The 16,167-nt window shown below is 42.6% G+C and overlaps 1 protein-coding gene across 1 annotated transcript in view; it reads left to right on the top strand.

Annotated features, from left to right (window-relative positions):
- LOC143764876 (pendrin-like) overlaps positions 1 to 16,167 on the top strand; it is a 162,338-nt gene that overhangs the window by 106,699 nt on the left and 39,472 nt on the right. Inside the window, exons 8-9 of the mRNA XM_077250938.1 lie at positions 2,799 to 2,881; positions 8,672 to 8,819. Of these exons, the coding sequence (XP_077107053.1) occupies positions 2,799 to 2,881; positions 8,672 to 8,819 (231 nt within the window). The remainder of the gene's footprint in view (positions 1 to 2,798; positions 2,882 to 8,671; positions 8,820 to 16,167) is intronic.

The raw sequence follows: 16,167 nt of genomic DNA, 5'->3' as shown, positions 1-16,167 counted from the left end.
AACATTAAAAAAATACTCACCTCTTTTCTTCCCCCTGCTGCTCCAGTCTTATCAAAGCATCTTCTGATCCTCTGCACTGCTTGGCCCAGCGAGCACATTGTAATGACATCATCACCACTGAGATAGCAGACTCAAAGTGAGAATGATGGCAGGGAGAGAAGTGGCTGAAGCTCCTTCCTCCATCATTGCTTTCAACTGTATCGGCATATAGGATTCCGATACAGTAGAAAATACAATACCAGACAGCCCCCGCCCGGTACCGCGGGCCAAATATACTCACCAGAGTTTGACATGTATAGTCTAGACAGATAATCCGTATAGAATTAAAATAGCCACCATCTTGTTACACTGGAACAAACCTTCCCTTAGTACAGGGACTTGTGAGCATGTGCTGGAGAAGGTCCGCTGCTGTTACCTGGAGATAAGCTATACCATGTAAAGGCAGGACGCTGAGATATTTGAGTGGCCTCTTCTTACCTCAGCAGTAAATCTTTAGGGTATGTGCACAGGCTGCGGATTTTGCTGCGGATCCACAGCGGATTGGCCGCTGTGGATTCGCAGCAGTTTTCCATGCGTTGTACAGTACCATGTAAACCTATGGAAAGCCAAATCCGCTGTGCCCATGGTGTGGAAAAAAACTAGCAGAAACGCAGCGTTGTTTTTTCCGCAGCATTTCAATTCTTTGTGTGGATTCCGCAGCGGTTTACACATGCTCCACAATAGGAATCTGCAGGTGTGAAAGCGCAGGTAGAATCCGCACAAAAAATGCCGGAAATCCGTGGGTAATCCACAGTGCGGTTTACCTGCAGATTTTGCAAAAAACAGTGCAGAAAAATCCGCACACCAATCCGCAAGGTGGGCACATAGCCTTCTACATATGAAGGAAGAAGAAGGAGCTTCTCCTGCACATGCTCACAGGCCCCTGTACTAACATTCTAGGACAAGTTCATGTCAGTTTATCAAGATGGCTGCCATTTTAATTCTATAGTGATTATAGAATCTACCTCATTGTAGATTGTAAGCTCTCACGGGCAGGGTCGTCTTATTTCGCTTTAATTATTGTATTGTTAATGTTGTTACTTATGACTGTTGTGTTTGAAACTGTTAAACTGTAAAGCGCTGCGGAATATGTTGGCGCTAAATAAATAAAGATTATTATTATTATTATTACCTCCCTAAGCAAAGCAAGTGTGATTTGCTAATTAAATTTATTTAGGAATTCCAACAAAAGAGAAAATGAACGGCAACTAGGGAACAGAAATCACCACTGTAGGCAGACAGAGCTATTTATCTGAACTTTTTATGGTTTAAGTATTCAGCTAATACACGGGTGCTTGCATGAAAAACAAGAAATGTCCAAATACTTCATGAAGAAAAAAATGCAGCACTCACCAGCTGAAGTGAAAAGTTACATGTCCTTTATTTCACAATCGTGCCTGGGCAAAAGAAAGGATAAGCAGGACATGAAAGGAATGTTGGGGGAGGTGAGAGGTGGACGAAGACCGTTTCGCGATTACTCGCTTCTAACTGGTCCAGGTGAAGTGATTAACTACAGGTCATTTCCTTTATAGGACCTATGACCTTACATATTAGCATATACAATATGTTAAAATTAGACTTCTACAGATTTAAACAAAACAATTATACTAATGCAGAGTGCAAAACACTAAACAGTAGTAGATCTATTAATATTAATTTACATAGAAGATATTGGTCTTTACAATTTAGTATTTATTCCTTTCACGTCCTGCTTATCTTTTCTTTTGTCCATGGCACGATTGTGAAATAAAGGACGTAACTTTTCACTTCAGCTGGTGAGTGCTGCATTTTTTTCTTCATGAAGTATTATTTAGGAATTTACATTATATTTCATGACATTTCATGTAGTTATTTTTTTTTCTATTCCCGTACATCCACTTTAAAGGGTTGTCCGGTTAAAACAAGTTATCAACTATCCACTATATAGGTGATACCTGCCAATCCGTGGAGATCCAACCACTAGAATCTGCACCGATCAGCAGAACTAGGAACTTTTATTCCTGTTAGGATGAAGCGGCAATGCACATATGAGAACTGCGCACCATTCATTCCTTGTGAGGCTCCTTTTTAGAACCCTAGGGAATTAATGGAGTGGTGGCTGGATGTACAACCAGGCACACCATTTTGTAATGGAAATAAAAATTCCCTATCGGGTTTAAAAACTTCTCGATCTACCAATCGGTGCTGATCCTTGTGACGTAGCATCCATCGATCAGCAAGATATCACCTATTTCGTGGATAGGTGATAACTAGTGATGAGCGAGTATACTCGTTGCTTGGGTTTTCCAGAGCACGCTCGGGTGACCTCCGAGTATTTATTAGTGTTCGGAGATTTAGTTTTCATCACCTCAGCTGAATGATTTACAGCTACTAGCCAGGCTGAGTACATGTGGGGGTTGCCTGGTTGCTAGGGAATCCCCACATGTATTCAAGCTGTCTAGTAGCTGTAAATCATTCAGCTGCAGCGATGAAAACTAAATCTCCGAACACTAATAAATACTCAGAGGTCACCCGAGCGTGCTCTGGAAAACCCGAACGAGTATACTCGCTCATCACTAGTGATAACTTGTTTTAACCAAACAATCCCTTTAATTGCACAAAGAGCTTAAAGTAAAAAATTGAAAGCATGGCTGCAGTGCATTGGTGTGCTTGCATGTATATATTACTAAATATACAATATCTTTTTCCTTTCAGTCTCTGTTGTTTCAGAAGAGAGAAATCACTATGAATGACATGATGATTATTTTCTTTCATTTCAGACAATAGTAGCTACAGGGATTTCTTATGGAGTAAATTTTGAAAAGAAGTATGGAGCTGCAATTGTGAAGAGCATCCCTAGCGGGTGAGTCTTTGTATTAGGCCGGGGTCACACTTGCGAGTGCAATGCGAGAAACTCGCACTAGTCTCTCGTCTCAATACCCAGCACTGCCGCCGGCACTCAGGACCGGAGTGTGCAGCTGCATGTATTTCTATGCAGTTGAACTATCCGGTCCCGATTGTCAGCGGCAGTGCTGGGTATCTCATGAGGCGAGAGACTCACACGAGCTTCTCGCATTGCACTCGCAAGTGTGACCCCGGCCTTACTCTTATTGTTGACTAAAATGTATTTCCAACAAGAAATCATAAACATTGGGTTAATAAACAATAAATAGTAAAATTTTCTAAAAATGGGTGTTACAAATCATGAGGTCAATGGTGATCAGGACTATTTCACTAGGTAAATTGAGGCTGGATATTAGACTCGACTGACATGAATATATAATAATAGAGAACAAGGGACCTGATACTAATATACCCCTGGGCCACCAGATACATGAAGTGATACTATGTGACAGGGCAAATATATGTATTCTGACCACTGCAATCCAAACAATTTATCAGTAGCAGTGATACTAGGGAAGCATTTTTGCTACTTCATCATGGGTCAACTCCACTTGGTAGGAACATGGGCTCAAAATCAATGGGCTGACATGCAGCTTCTAGACCAGAGGCACATAACCATTTCTGATTTGAGGTCAGGTTGAATCAAAGACCACAATAAAACTTAAGGGTATTATCATCTGAGACATAAGTGGCTTATAATAAATATGTGCCATAAATGTTTGAGAAAGTTCCTGTTCCACTTAAAAGTTTCTCATCTATTGCAAGAATGAGGTCCTCATCTCCTCTGTTCACACTCAAATAAGGAAGAGACCAGGTATATAGCTCTATCCATTGTAGTTTGTGAGTTATTGAAACAGACAAGTGTTTAACTGCTCCCATAAAATACAATCAAGAGAGCCACACTCATGAATAGCCACCTACTCTACTTCTTTCTGGAGTGCCATATAAGGGTCCAGAGACACACAGTCTGCCAGTATATGTTGGTTCTAGGGATCGCCACACTGTGCATCATTAGTACCTACCCATGCCAATGCCATGTGCCACTCCCTCCTCTATGTGAAATTGATAATATTTTGCTACGATGAGGTGGTTGGGGGCCATATACAATGTCATATTGGGACGCATGTGGACCCTGAGCTACAGGTTATGCACTACTGGTCTAGAGAAAGCTGATTAGTGCCTGCAAGACACAAAATGCCCCAGTGTTTTCTTGTTTTATGTTTTGTTTTTAGTTGAAACTAAGTGCCTCCTCCAATTTCCTTTGCTCCACTGCTTCTGGAACAATTTTCCTATATCTACAGGGCTTCTCCATTCTAAAGTTGTGGCCCCTGGTAATAATGGTGCAAATATTGCCTGTGGTCATATACAACAAAACTTCTCTGTTTGGTTTGTATCCTCTTATGTTGGTCAATCAAAATATAGTCGTGCTGATAGCGAAGTTATGTGGCATACTTCTTGTTGGCTGAAGGGAAAATTTGCACAATTATTACCGGGGTGGCATCATTTTGGATTTAGGGGCAGAGAACTAAAAGAAAAAATGTTCCACAATCAATGGAGCAGCGGCAAATGGAGGAGGTACTTGTCATAATTCGACACCTCATTGTGTCTGAGATGCAGTTACTGACAGCTCAGCCATCCAAACTGGTGCAGGGGCATACTGAAACTGTCAATGCTTTGACAGCTTAGTCATACAGTGTGGTACAGGGGCGTGTTGAAGCTGTCAGTGCTTTGACAGCTCAGTCATCCAATCTGTTGCAAGGGCATGCTGAGCTGTCAGTGTGTTGGTTGACAGTTTGGTCAGCCAATCTGAGACTGGGAGGTGCTGATTGTCTCCAGGTATTCATTATCCCAGGTGATTGCCAGGCTACTTAATTGGGCTGTAAGTGCCAGACCTCTGCCAGGTGTACACTCAGCTATAGTGTGGTTTGTCTCTCTGCCATGTGATGTGTTTGCTGATCTTTCGTTATCTAACCTTAGACCTCGATCTGATTATCCGTTAGTTTAACCCCTTCTGCTATGATCCACTATCCTCTTGACCTTGTACCATTACCTAACTATGCCTTTGTCTCTTCCTTGTGTTTATTACGTACCCTTCTGGCTTTTGATCTCTGACTCTTTGACTATCCCATATCACGGCTTGTCTATGAGAAGTGACTAAGCGTCACATTACTAGAATAGAAGCACAGCAACCAAACTTGAATGAAGTAAAAAATCTTCTTTTTATTTTGTCAAATACAGTGCAATACCAGTCTTTATCAAGCATCACAATTTGTCTGGCCTATACGTTTTTCTTTTTTGCCAGTATGGAGCCTGTTGACACTCTCTGTGATCAGGTGGCTAATTTGACGCAGATGGCTCAATATTGCCAGAGTCTGAAGTCATCATAACGTCAGTTGCAGGGTCAGATATTTAATTTTATGAGTAACATCATATAACCCTTCACTGTCGGCAGTGGCTGAGGCATCAGCACCTTCTGATGTAGAGTTGATCTCTCCGGAAGCTGTAATGGCCCTCCCTGATAAATTTTGGGGAGAGAAAGACCAGTTTAGAGTAAACAGGGAGAGCTCCGCTCCCTGTCATTAGAAGATGAGTTTCAGCAGGTGGGAATAATCATGTCCTTACTTCAAAGGGTTCCTCAGACCTGGGCATTTTCCTTGTCACCACAAGCCCCTGTTGACACCTCTTTTGCCAGTTTAGGTCTGATATATTACAAACCCAACAGGATCCAGGTAGCTGAGGCTAAGATCACAAATCTTTCACGGAGGGAGGTCACACAGCTGAGGACTACTGTACTGAGTTCTAGCAGTGGTCCACTAAAGTTCAGTAGAACGATGCAGCTCTCATGTGCCAGTTCCACAAAGGCCTTTCCGAAATGCTTAAGGATGGACTAGACCTTCATGAGGCCCTTTGTTCTTTTGTCGTGGCCTTGACCCAAGCCATACAAATGGACCGCAGAATCCATGAGAGACATGGTAAACAGAAGGCTGCCTATTATACTTCCTCGGAGCAGGTCCATTTACTGGAGTTGAAGCCATTGGAGGTTAGAGTTGCCAGTCTTCATATTATGGAGAAAAGATGTAGACAAAATCTTGTACTCTGTCTGTACTGTGGTCTCTATAGACATTTTCTCAAGAATTGCTCAACTCATCCTTAAGCTAGCAAACTGTCAAGAGAATGTCAGAGTCTGGGTGCAGAGGAGCTCACCCAGACTCTCAGGTACCTTTTTCTTCTGCTGATAAAGTACTGATAAATATATTGTTAATTTGTTATCCTTCGAGAACCAGGTGTAATCAAGATTGGTGTTCATTGACTGTGGGTCTACTGCTAACTTTACTGATTCGAGACTGGTTCTGAAGTTAGGGATAGGGACAGTTAGTTTAGAAAGACATATTAAAATCTTCACATTTGACAAGACACTGTTCGCCCAGAATTTGATAAACAGGGTAATGGTAGATTTCACGCTTCAAGTGGGAGCACTCCACTCTGAATCCATCTCCTGTTTTGTTTTGAATAAATTACCTGCTGGATTGATACTGGGGCCTCCATGGTTGCAGATTAACTATCCTGTTATTGATTGGTGTCAGAAGGAGATTGTTAAATGGAGCCTAAAATATGGCAAGAAATATCTAAGAACTGTACAAATGTGCTCCACTAGTCTGAAGGGTCTGTCGGGGTACCCAAAGGGCATGTTTACAGAAAAAGAGGCAGAGATACTAGCTCACCATCATCATTATCATTGTGCTATTGATCTTACTCCTAACGCCAAATTGCCTAAAGCTCGACTTCACAATTTGTCTGGGCCTCAATAGACCGCCATGAAAGAATATGTTAACGAAAGTTTACAGAAGGGTCATATCCATCGTTCCTCCCCTGTAGCTGCTGGATTTTTTTTTTGTAAAAAAGAAAGATGGGGCCTGTGTCCTTACCTCGATTTCCAAGAACTAAGCAAAATCACTGTTAAAAATACATACCCACTTCCGATCATCCCTGACCTATATAATCAGCTTCTGAGGGCCAGACGTAATGTGACGCTAAGCCACTTCTCATGGACAAGCCATGAGATGGGATAGGCAAGGAGTCTGAGGTCAAAAATGGATCAGAGCAAAATGGGTTAAGGAGACAAATGTCAGAATGAGGTCCAAGGTCAGGCAATGAAAGATCGACAAACAGAACACAAGGCACAGAGAGACAGGCCACACAATTGATGAATGTACATCTGACAGAGGTCTTGGAGTAACAGCCCAGTTAAGTAGTCTGGGACAATGAACACCTGGAGACAGCTTGAATTTCTTTGGAACTTGATTGGGGCTGCTTATCCACCAGTCGGACTATCCTGCACTGCAACCTTTTATACATTTTTCTCTGCCATCCACATCCAGGGAGAATAACTACAGTGCCATGGGTTGTAAACTTCAACAATTTTGGTTCTCAAGTCCTCAGACAGTTCTCATCTCTTCTTTCTGTTCTCCGTGCTTAGCGTGCAATACACAGACACATAATGCAAAGACTGAGCCAACTACTCCCATTTTTATGTGGTTTCAGGTGTGATTTTCATATCGCCCAAACCTCTTACTTGCCACAAGTGAGTTTGAACGAGCTTAACATGCTAGAAACAAAGTTGTTTATCCACAATTTTGGAAAGGTGTCAACAATTTTGCCCAGCCCATTTTTGGGGTTTTGTGTGAAATTGTCCAATTTGCCTTTTTTCAGTTTTTTGTGTTGTTACAATACACACAAAGGAAATAAACATGTGTATATCAAAACATGTGTAGGTGTAATAATTTTCTCAAGGAAATACTTCATTTTTTTGAACAATTTCAAGGGTGACAAGTTGTCACTGACAACACTTTCGGCCATGACTGCATATTTATAACGTTCATCTACACTCACACAAGAAACAGTAAATGCCCAAGGCAATATAAAATGTGTTTTGTTTTAACAGAGGAAGAAATATGTTGACCTGAACATTTCTATTCCTCCCTACTGCTGGTTTCTGCAGTTATGCATTTTCTATAACTGTGCAAAATTAGTGTGATTTAATGGCTGCGTGTCAATTCGAGTATGTTCTTTCTGTGATTTTCACTGTCATTGATAGAACACGGACCCCTTCTATTCCATGAGGCTGTTCACATATCAGAGTTTGTACGTGGAAAAAATCATGGAGACATGTCCGTTTTTACCGACATCACAGATGAAAAGTAGCAATACTAGTTTACGGGTCCAGGAAAATCACAGATAGCACACATATATTTTTGCATACATTAAAATCACTTATGACATACTAATGGTAAAAAGTGACTCTGACCGAACACTAATGAATCTCGGATACAAAACACTGATGACCCCTGTATTCTTTTTTTTTAGTACATAATAAATCATTGAAATCTGAGTATTACAGTAATTCTTTTTGAGTACTAAGGAGCATTTTGAATTTTTATAGAGAGTATAGAAAGGAAGACATATGACATTTTATGTAGTAAAGGCTAATATGAAACTTCATGTTCTCAAATACAAGTAATTAGGTTAATTAGCTAAATGACAAATAAATAATATTTTTTAGTTTTCTGTGCCTTTGTGGTAGCTCCCTTTAATTCTGTAAACGGAAAGATAGAATTAATAAATTATCTGATCACTAAAATGGCATATAGAGCAGATGTTACATTCTAGGCCTAATAGAGCACTTACAAGACAGCAGCATGGATAACAAAAATTGGACAGGTAAATGATGGCTGTATATAATCTCTTTTAGGTTCATAAACCCTGTCGCTCCAGATGTGAGCATGTTTTCTGAAATGATTGGCTCTGCATTTTCCATCGGAATAGTTGCATATGCGGTTGCTGTGTCTGTGGCAAAAGTCTATGGAACCAAACACAACTATCCTGTAGATGGGAACCAGGTAATTTTCTACATGTGATAAGGACACATATCATCCTGGGGTGGTAAAGGAGATGAAAAGAGGAATGTATTAATGGTCTTTGTGGCAGAAGACAACATCAAGGTAGTCCATGAGCTCAGACCAACACACGTTTCGCCCATAGCTTCTTTCGAGGGCATTTCGGCAAACGTGCGTTGGGGTGACGGGGGACGGTTAGCCAGTCCAGGCCAGCTGTTCCAGTGGTTCATTGTGTTTAGGTATAGTATGATAATTTATTATATGGTATATGGAATTCAGGACCTAATTTATTAACTACATAACAGTCATAATTTTATGCTTATCTGCCTGACACCCTGGTTGTTACTGTGATATAATGTGCAGCACTCAGGACATATGATTCATTAACTCTGTGGACACTCCAAACTTTATGCTGCTGATATCAATGGATTAATATATTGCTGGACAGGTTTAGCCTCCCCCCTACTTTTTTGTTTATGTCTTTGAGCTTTTCGCATATATGTATTTTAATTAGCTTTACAATAAAAATTTATGCTTCATTATTTAATTATGTATGGTTCTCTTCTTTCGGCCATTTAATGTAAGCCCGAATTTGTTGGCATATTATGTGAAGTGCCATAGCTTCTCTCATTTTTAGACATTATTGATTATTATTGAATCAATGAAGTGTGAAGCTTTTTAGAGCCCTCAAGCCTAAAGTCCCCTATACACATTAGACTAATTTTGGCCTAACCAGTAGTTATCAACAGGTTCAGACAACAGTTTAATATGTATGACAGCTTCTGACTCTCTGCCCCACAGATGATGTCAGGGGAGAAAAGGATTCAGAGTATTCAATTTTGGACTGCTAATCCTTTCATTCTTTGTAAGATAAGCCACTGCCAGATATGTCTGGCAGCAGCTCTCTCATAGAGAACGCAAGAGCGCTCGCCGAATGAATGTTCCTGTGTATTGGAGAGTTGGGCAAGATAGGCGATGGTCAAACAATCTTCCAAACGGCCTACAGCTATTAAAAGTGTATGATGGGCTTATAGGGGTTGTCCCCTTTCATGAAATACTGGTTCCTGGGTACAGTTTCGTATGAAATAAACAAACCATGCTAGACTCACCATCCCCACCGAGTCACTGACACTGCTCTTGGTGACTGGTATTGGCTGCAGTGCATATGTCACGTCAACAGCATGGGAGCCAATCAGTGAGTTCAGCGGTTGTGCAAGTGTAGAAGGAACACTCCACCTGTTATGACCTGGTGGTTAAGGAGCAACATGGACGAGCTCTGAGGAAATGGTATCTTTACTGACCGCAGTTCCTGAACCTAACACAACACTAGAAGTAGCCGTGGAATGTTCCTGTCACTCCCTAGACATCTCGTCACAGCCGGAGAGCTAACTACCCCTAAAGATGGAAACAGGAAAGCTATCTTGCCTCAGAGAAAATTCCCAAAGGACAGACAGCCCCCCACAAATATGAACTGTGAGTAGAGAGGGAAATGACATACAGAATGAAATCAGGATTTAGCAAAGGAGGCCACTTCTAACTAGATAGACAGAATAGGAAAGAATACTGTGCGGTCAGTATTAAAAGCTAGAAAATTCCATCACAGAGTTTACAAAAATCTCCACACCTGACTAACGGTGTGGAGGGCAAATCTGCTTCCCCAGAGCTTCCAGCTTAACTGAATATGGAATACTGACAAGCTGGACTAGAGCAAACATAAAATGAGCTGAACGATTAAGTCCACAGCAAGTGGACAACAAATGAACATGCAAGGACTTATCTTTGCTGAAATGGACTGACTAACAAGGAAATCCAAGGAGAGATCTGAATCCAACCAAGAAACATTGACAGCTGGCACAAGCTGAAGATCAGAGCCAGGCTAAATAGCAGAGCAGGAGAGACGATCAGTGGAAGCAGCTGCTAAGCTAAATCAACGGAGCAGCAGTTCCACTTAAAACCACCGGAGGGAGCCCAAGGGCAGAATTTACAAAAGTGCCATTTACAACCACCGGAGGGAGCCCAAGAATGGAATTCACAACAGTACCCCCCCCCCTTGAGGAGGGGTCACCGAACCCTCACCAGAGCCCCCAGGTCGATCAGGACGAGCCAAGTGAAAGGCACGAACCAAATCGGCGGCATGGACATCGGAGGCAACAACCCAAGAATTATCCTCCTGGCCATAACCCTTCCACTTGACAAGATACTGAAGCCTCTGCCTTGAAAAACGAGAATCCAAAATCTTCTCCACCACATATTCCAACTCCCCCTCAACCAACACCGGGGCAGGAGGATCAACAGAGGGAACAATGGGCACCACATATCTCCGCAACAAAGATCTATGGAAAACATTATGGATGGCAAAAGAGGCAGGAAGGGCCAAACGAAAAGATACCGGATTAATAATCTCAGAAATCTTATAGGGACCAATAAAGCGAGGCTTGAACTTAGGGGAAGAAACCTTCATAGGAACATGACGAGAAGATAACCAAACTAAATCCCCAACACGAAGCCGGGGACCAACACACCGACGGCGGTTAGCAAAACGTTGAGCCTTTTCCTGAGACAACGTCAAATTGTCCACCACATGAGTCCAAATCTGCTGTAACCTGTCCACCACAGAATCCACACCAGGACAATCCGAAGGCTCAACATTAACATTCTTAGATCCCGGAAGATACGAGACCACAAAATCAAAACGGGAGAAAAACAGGGACCATCGAGCCTGTCTAGGATTCAACCGCTTGGCAGACTCGAGGTAAATCAGATTCTTATGATCGGTCAAGACCACAATGCGGTGCTTGGCTCCCTCAAGCCAATGTCGCCACTCCTCAAATGCCCACTTCATAGCCAACAACTCCCGATTGCCGACATCATAATTACGCTCCGCAGGCGAAAACTTTCTGGAGAAGAAGGCACACGGTTTCATCAAAGAACCATCGGAACTTCTCTGAGACAAAATGGCCCCTGCCCCAATCTCAGAAGCGTCAACCTCAACCTGAAAAGGAAGAGAAACATCCGGCTGACGCAACACAGGGGCAGAAGTAAATTGACGTTTAAGCTCCTGAAAGGCCTCAACAGCCGCAAAGACCAATTCATCACATCAGCGCCTTTCTTCGTCAAATCGGTCAGGGGCTTAACAACACTGGAAAAGTTGGCAATGAAACGGCGATAAAAATTAGCAAAGCCCAAAAATTTCTGAAGGCTCTTCACAGAAGTGGGTTGAATCCAATCATGAATGGCTTGGACCTTAACAGGATCCATTTCTATAGCCGAGGGAGAAAAAATAAAACCCAAAAAAGAAACCTTCTGAACTCTAAATAGGCATTTAGACCCCTTCACAAATAAAGTGTTAGCACGAAGGATCTGAAATACCATCCTGACCTGTTTCACATGAGACTCCCAATCGTCGGAAAAAATCAAAATATCATCCAAATATACAATCATGAATTTATCAAGATAATTCCGGAAGATATCATGCATAAAGGACTGAAACACAGATGGGGCATTAGAGAGCCCAAATGGCATCACAAGGTATTCAAAATGGCCTTCGGGCATATTAAATGCAGTTTTCCATTCGTCACCCTGTTTAATACGAACAAGATTATACGCCCCTCGAAGGTCAATCTTAGTAAACCAACTAGCCCCCTTAATCCGAGCAAACAAATCAGAAAGCAAAGGCAAAGGGTATTGGAATTTGACCGTGATCTTAATAAGAAGGCGATAATCAATACAGGTGTTGTGAACTCTGTTTTTGGGCTCCCTCTTGTGGTCACAACTGGTACTGTGTGAGTGCTGTCTTTGGGCTCCCTCTGGTGGTTCTTTGTGTCATTCTGCAGGTCTGAGGCAGGATCAGCTGTCTCGTTATCTCTTAGCTGGTTTCCTATTTAGTTCACCTGGACTCTCAGTTGTTGCCTGCTGTCAATGTCTTCAGTGCTATTTTGGAGCTCTCCTGCAGTCCTTCGTTATCAGTCTCTTCAAGAGAAGCTAAGTTTTGCTTGGTTCATTTTTTGACCATCAGTGGTCACATGTTTCTTGGTTTATTTTTGTCCAGCTTGCTAATATGTGATTTCCTTGCTTGCTGGTAGCTCTAGGGGGCTGAGTTTCTCCCCTCACACCGTTAGTTGGTGTGGGGGTTCTTGCATTCTCAGCGTGGACATTTTGCATAGGGTTTTTTACTGACCGCACAGTTCCCTATCTGTCTTCTGCTATCTAGTATTAGCGGGCCTCATTTGCTTAATCTGTTTTCATTTCTACGTTTGTGTTTTCCCCTTACCTCACCGTTATTATTTGTTGGGGGCTTCCTATATCTTTGGGGTGATTTCTCTTGAGGCAAGTGAGGTCTTACTTTCCCTCCAGGAGTAGATAGTTTCTCAGGCTGCGTCGAGACGTCCAGGATTTTAGGCACGTTCACCGGCTTCCTTTAGTGTGTTGGTTAGGATCAGGTTTGCGGTCAGTCCAGTTACCACCTCCCTAGAGCTCGTGTCTATGTTCATAAACTTAGCTAGTCCGTTTTGTGATCCTCAGAAACTAGGATCATAACATACAGGGTCTCAAGGAGCCATCCTTCTTGGCAACAAAGAAGAATCCCGCTCCCAACGGTGACGAAGAGGACCGAATATGCCCCTTCTCCAAAGACTCCTTAACATAACTCCGCATAGCGGCATGCTCTGGCACAGACAGATTGAAAAGTCGGCCCTTAGGGAACTTACAGCCAGGAATCAAGTTAATAGCACAATCACAGTCCCTATGAGGAGAAAGGGAACTGGACTTGGGCTCATCAAATACATCCTGGAAATCTGACAAAAACTCAGGAACTTCAGAAGAGGGGGGAGAGGAAATTGACATCAAAGGAACGTCACCATGCACCCCTTGACAACCCCAACTAGTCACAGACATAGATTTCCAATCCAGCACTGGATTATGTACCTGTAACCATGGAAAACCCAGTACAACCACATCATGCAAATTATGCAACACCAGAAAACGACAATCTTCCTGATGTGCTGGAGCCATGCACATGGTCAGCTGAGTCCAGTACTGAGGTTTATTCTTGGCCAATGGTGTAGCATCAATGCCCCTTAAGGGAATAAGGCTCTGCAAAGGCTGTAAAGAAAAACCACAGCGTCTGGCGAACTCTAAGTCCATTAAGTTCAGGGCAGCGCCTGAATCCACAAATGCCATGACAGAAAAGGACGACAATGAGCAAATCAGGGTAACAGACAAGAGAAATTTAGGCTGCACAGTACTAATGGTAACAGACCTAGCGGCCCTCTTAGTACGCTTAGGGCAATCAGAAATAGCATGAGCAGAATCACCACAGTAAAAACACAGCCCATTCTGACGTCTGAATTCCTGCCGTTCTGCTCCAGTCCAAATCCTATCACATTGCATAGGCTCAGGACTCTGCTCAGAGGACACTGCCATATGGTGCACAACCTTGCGCTCGCGCAGGCGCCGATCAATCTGAATGGCTAGAGACATAGATTCGTTCAAACCAACAGGCGTGGGGAACCCCACCATAACATCTTTAAGGGCTTCAGAAAGACCCTTTCTGAAAATTGCAGCCAGAGCATCTTCATTCCATTTAGTGAGCACAGACCACTTTCTAAATTTCTGGCAGTATAATTCTGCCGCTTCCTGACCCTGACACAGGGCCAACAAGGTCTTTTCTGCCTGATCCACAGAATTAAGTTCATCATACAGTAATCCGAGCGCTTGAAAAAATGCGTCTACATTAAGTAATGCCGGATCCCCTGACTCAAGGGAGAATGCCCAATCCTGAGGGTCTCCACGCAGCAGAGAGATGACAATTTTCACCTGCTGAATGGGGTCACCAGAGGAACGGGGTCTCAAAGCAAAAAACAATTTGCAGTTATTTTTAAAGTTCAAAAACTTAGATCTATCCCCAAAAAACAAATCAGGAGTAGGAATTCTAGGCTTCAAAACCAGAGTCTGAACAACATAATCTTGGATACTCTGTACCCTTGCAGCAAGTTGATCCACACGAGAGAACAAACCCTGACCATCCATGTCAGCGCCAAAATCCTGAACCACCCAAAGATTAAGGGGAAAAAAAGGACAAAACAGGCTGCAGAGAAAAAAAAAATGGTTCAGAACTTTTTTTTCCCTCTTTTGAGATGCATTCAATACATTGCTGGCCAGCTGTACTGTTATGACCTGGTGGTTAATGAGCAACATGGACGAGCTCTGAGGAGATGGTATCTTTACTGACCGCAGTTCCTGAACCTAACACAACACTAGAAGTAGCCGTGGAATGTTCCTGTCACTCCCTAGACATCTCGTCACAGCCGGAGAGCTAACTACCCCTAAAGATGGAAACAGGAAAGCTATCTTGCCTCAGAGAAAATTCCCAAAGGACAGACAGCCCCCACAAATATGAACTGTGAGTAGAGAGGGAAATTACATACAGAATGAAATCAGGATTTAGCAAAGGAGGCCACTTCTAACTAGATAGACAGAATAGGAAAGGATACTGTGCGGTCAGTATTAAAAGCTAGAAAATTCCATCAAAGAGTTTACAAAAAATCTCCACACCTGACTAACGGTGTGGAGGGCAAATCTGCTTCCCCAGAGCTTCCAGCTTAACTGAATATGGAATACTGACAAGCTGGACTAGAGCAAACATAAAATGAGCTGAACGATTAAGTCCACAGCAAGTGGACAACAAATGAACATGCAAGGACTTATCTTTGCTGAACTGGACCGACTAACAAGGAAATCCAAGGAGAGATCTGAATCCAACCAAGAAACAATGACAGCTGGCACAGGCTGAAGATCAGAGCCAGGCTAAATAGCAGAGCAGGAGAGACAATCAGTGGAAGCAGCTGCTAAGCTAAATCCACGGAGCAGCAGTTCCACTTAAAACCACCGGAGGGAGCCCAAGGGCAGAATTTACAAAAGTGCCATTTACAACCACCGGAGGGAGCCCAAGAACGGAATTCACAACATCCACCTAAGTCTTACTGATTGGCTATCGCTCTGTCAATGTGACATTAACGTCGCAGCCAATAACAGACATCGGGAACATCCGCGGAGACTCAACACTGGACCTGGGAATGGTGAGTATAGGGCTCCTTTTTTATAAACAAACTGCACCTGGAGACCAATATTTCCTGAAATGTGAGTGGTACCAATCAAAAATTTTAGTTGCTTAACATCTCTGACACACCATGATAGGCAATGGGCTGGTTTTCTTAAAAGGTTGTCACAGATATGCATTGATGAATGGATTCGGAAGTCAGTAAAAGTACAATCTTGCAAACTCAATGAGGTCATCTTTTGACAGATCTCTATTGCAAAATTAGGAGCAGATTTTCTTTTGAAAGGTAGATCA

The sequence above is a fragment of the Ranitomeya variabilis genome, chromosome 4, assembly GCF_051348905.1.
Source record: "Ranitomeya variabilis isolate aRanVar5 chromosome 4, aRanVar5.hap1, whole genome shotgun sequence".
Taxonomy (NCBI): domain Eukaryota; kingdom Metazoa; phylum Chordata; class Amphibia; order Anura; family Dendrobatidae; genus Ranitomeya; species Ranitomeya variabilis.
The sequence above is the reverse complement of the archived record's forward strand: the minus strand, read 5'-3'. Positions and strand labels throughout refer to the sequence as shown.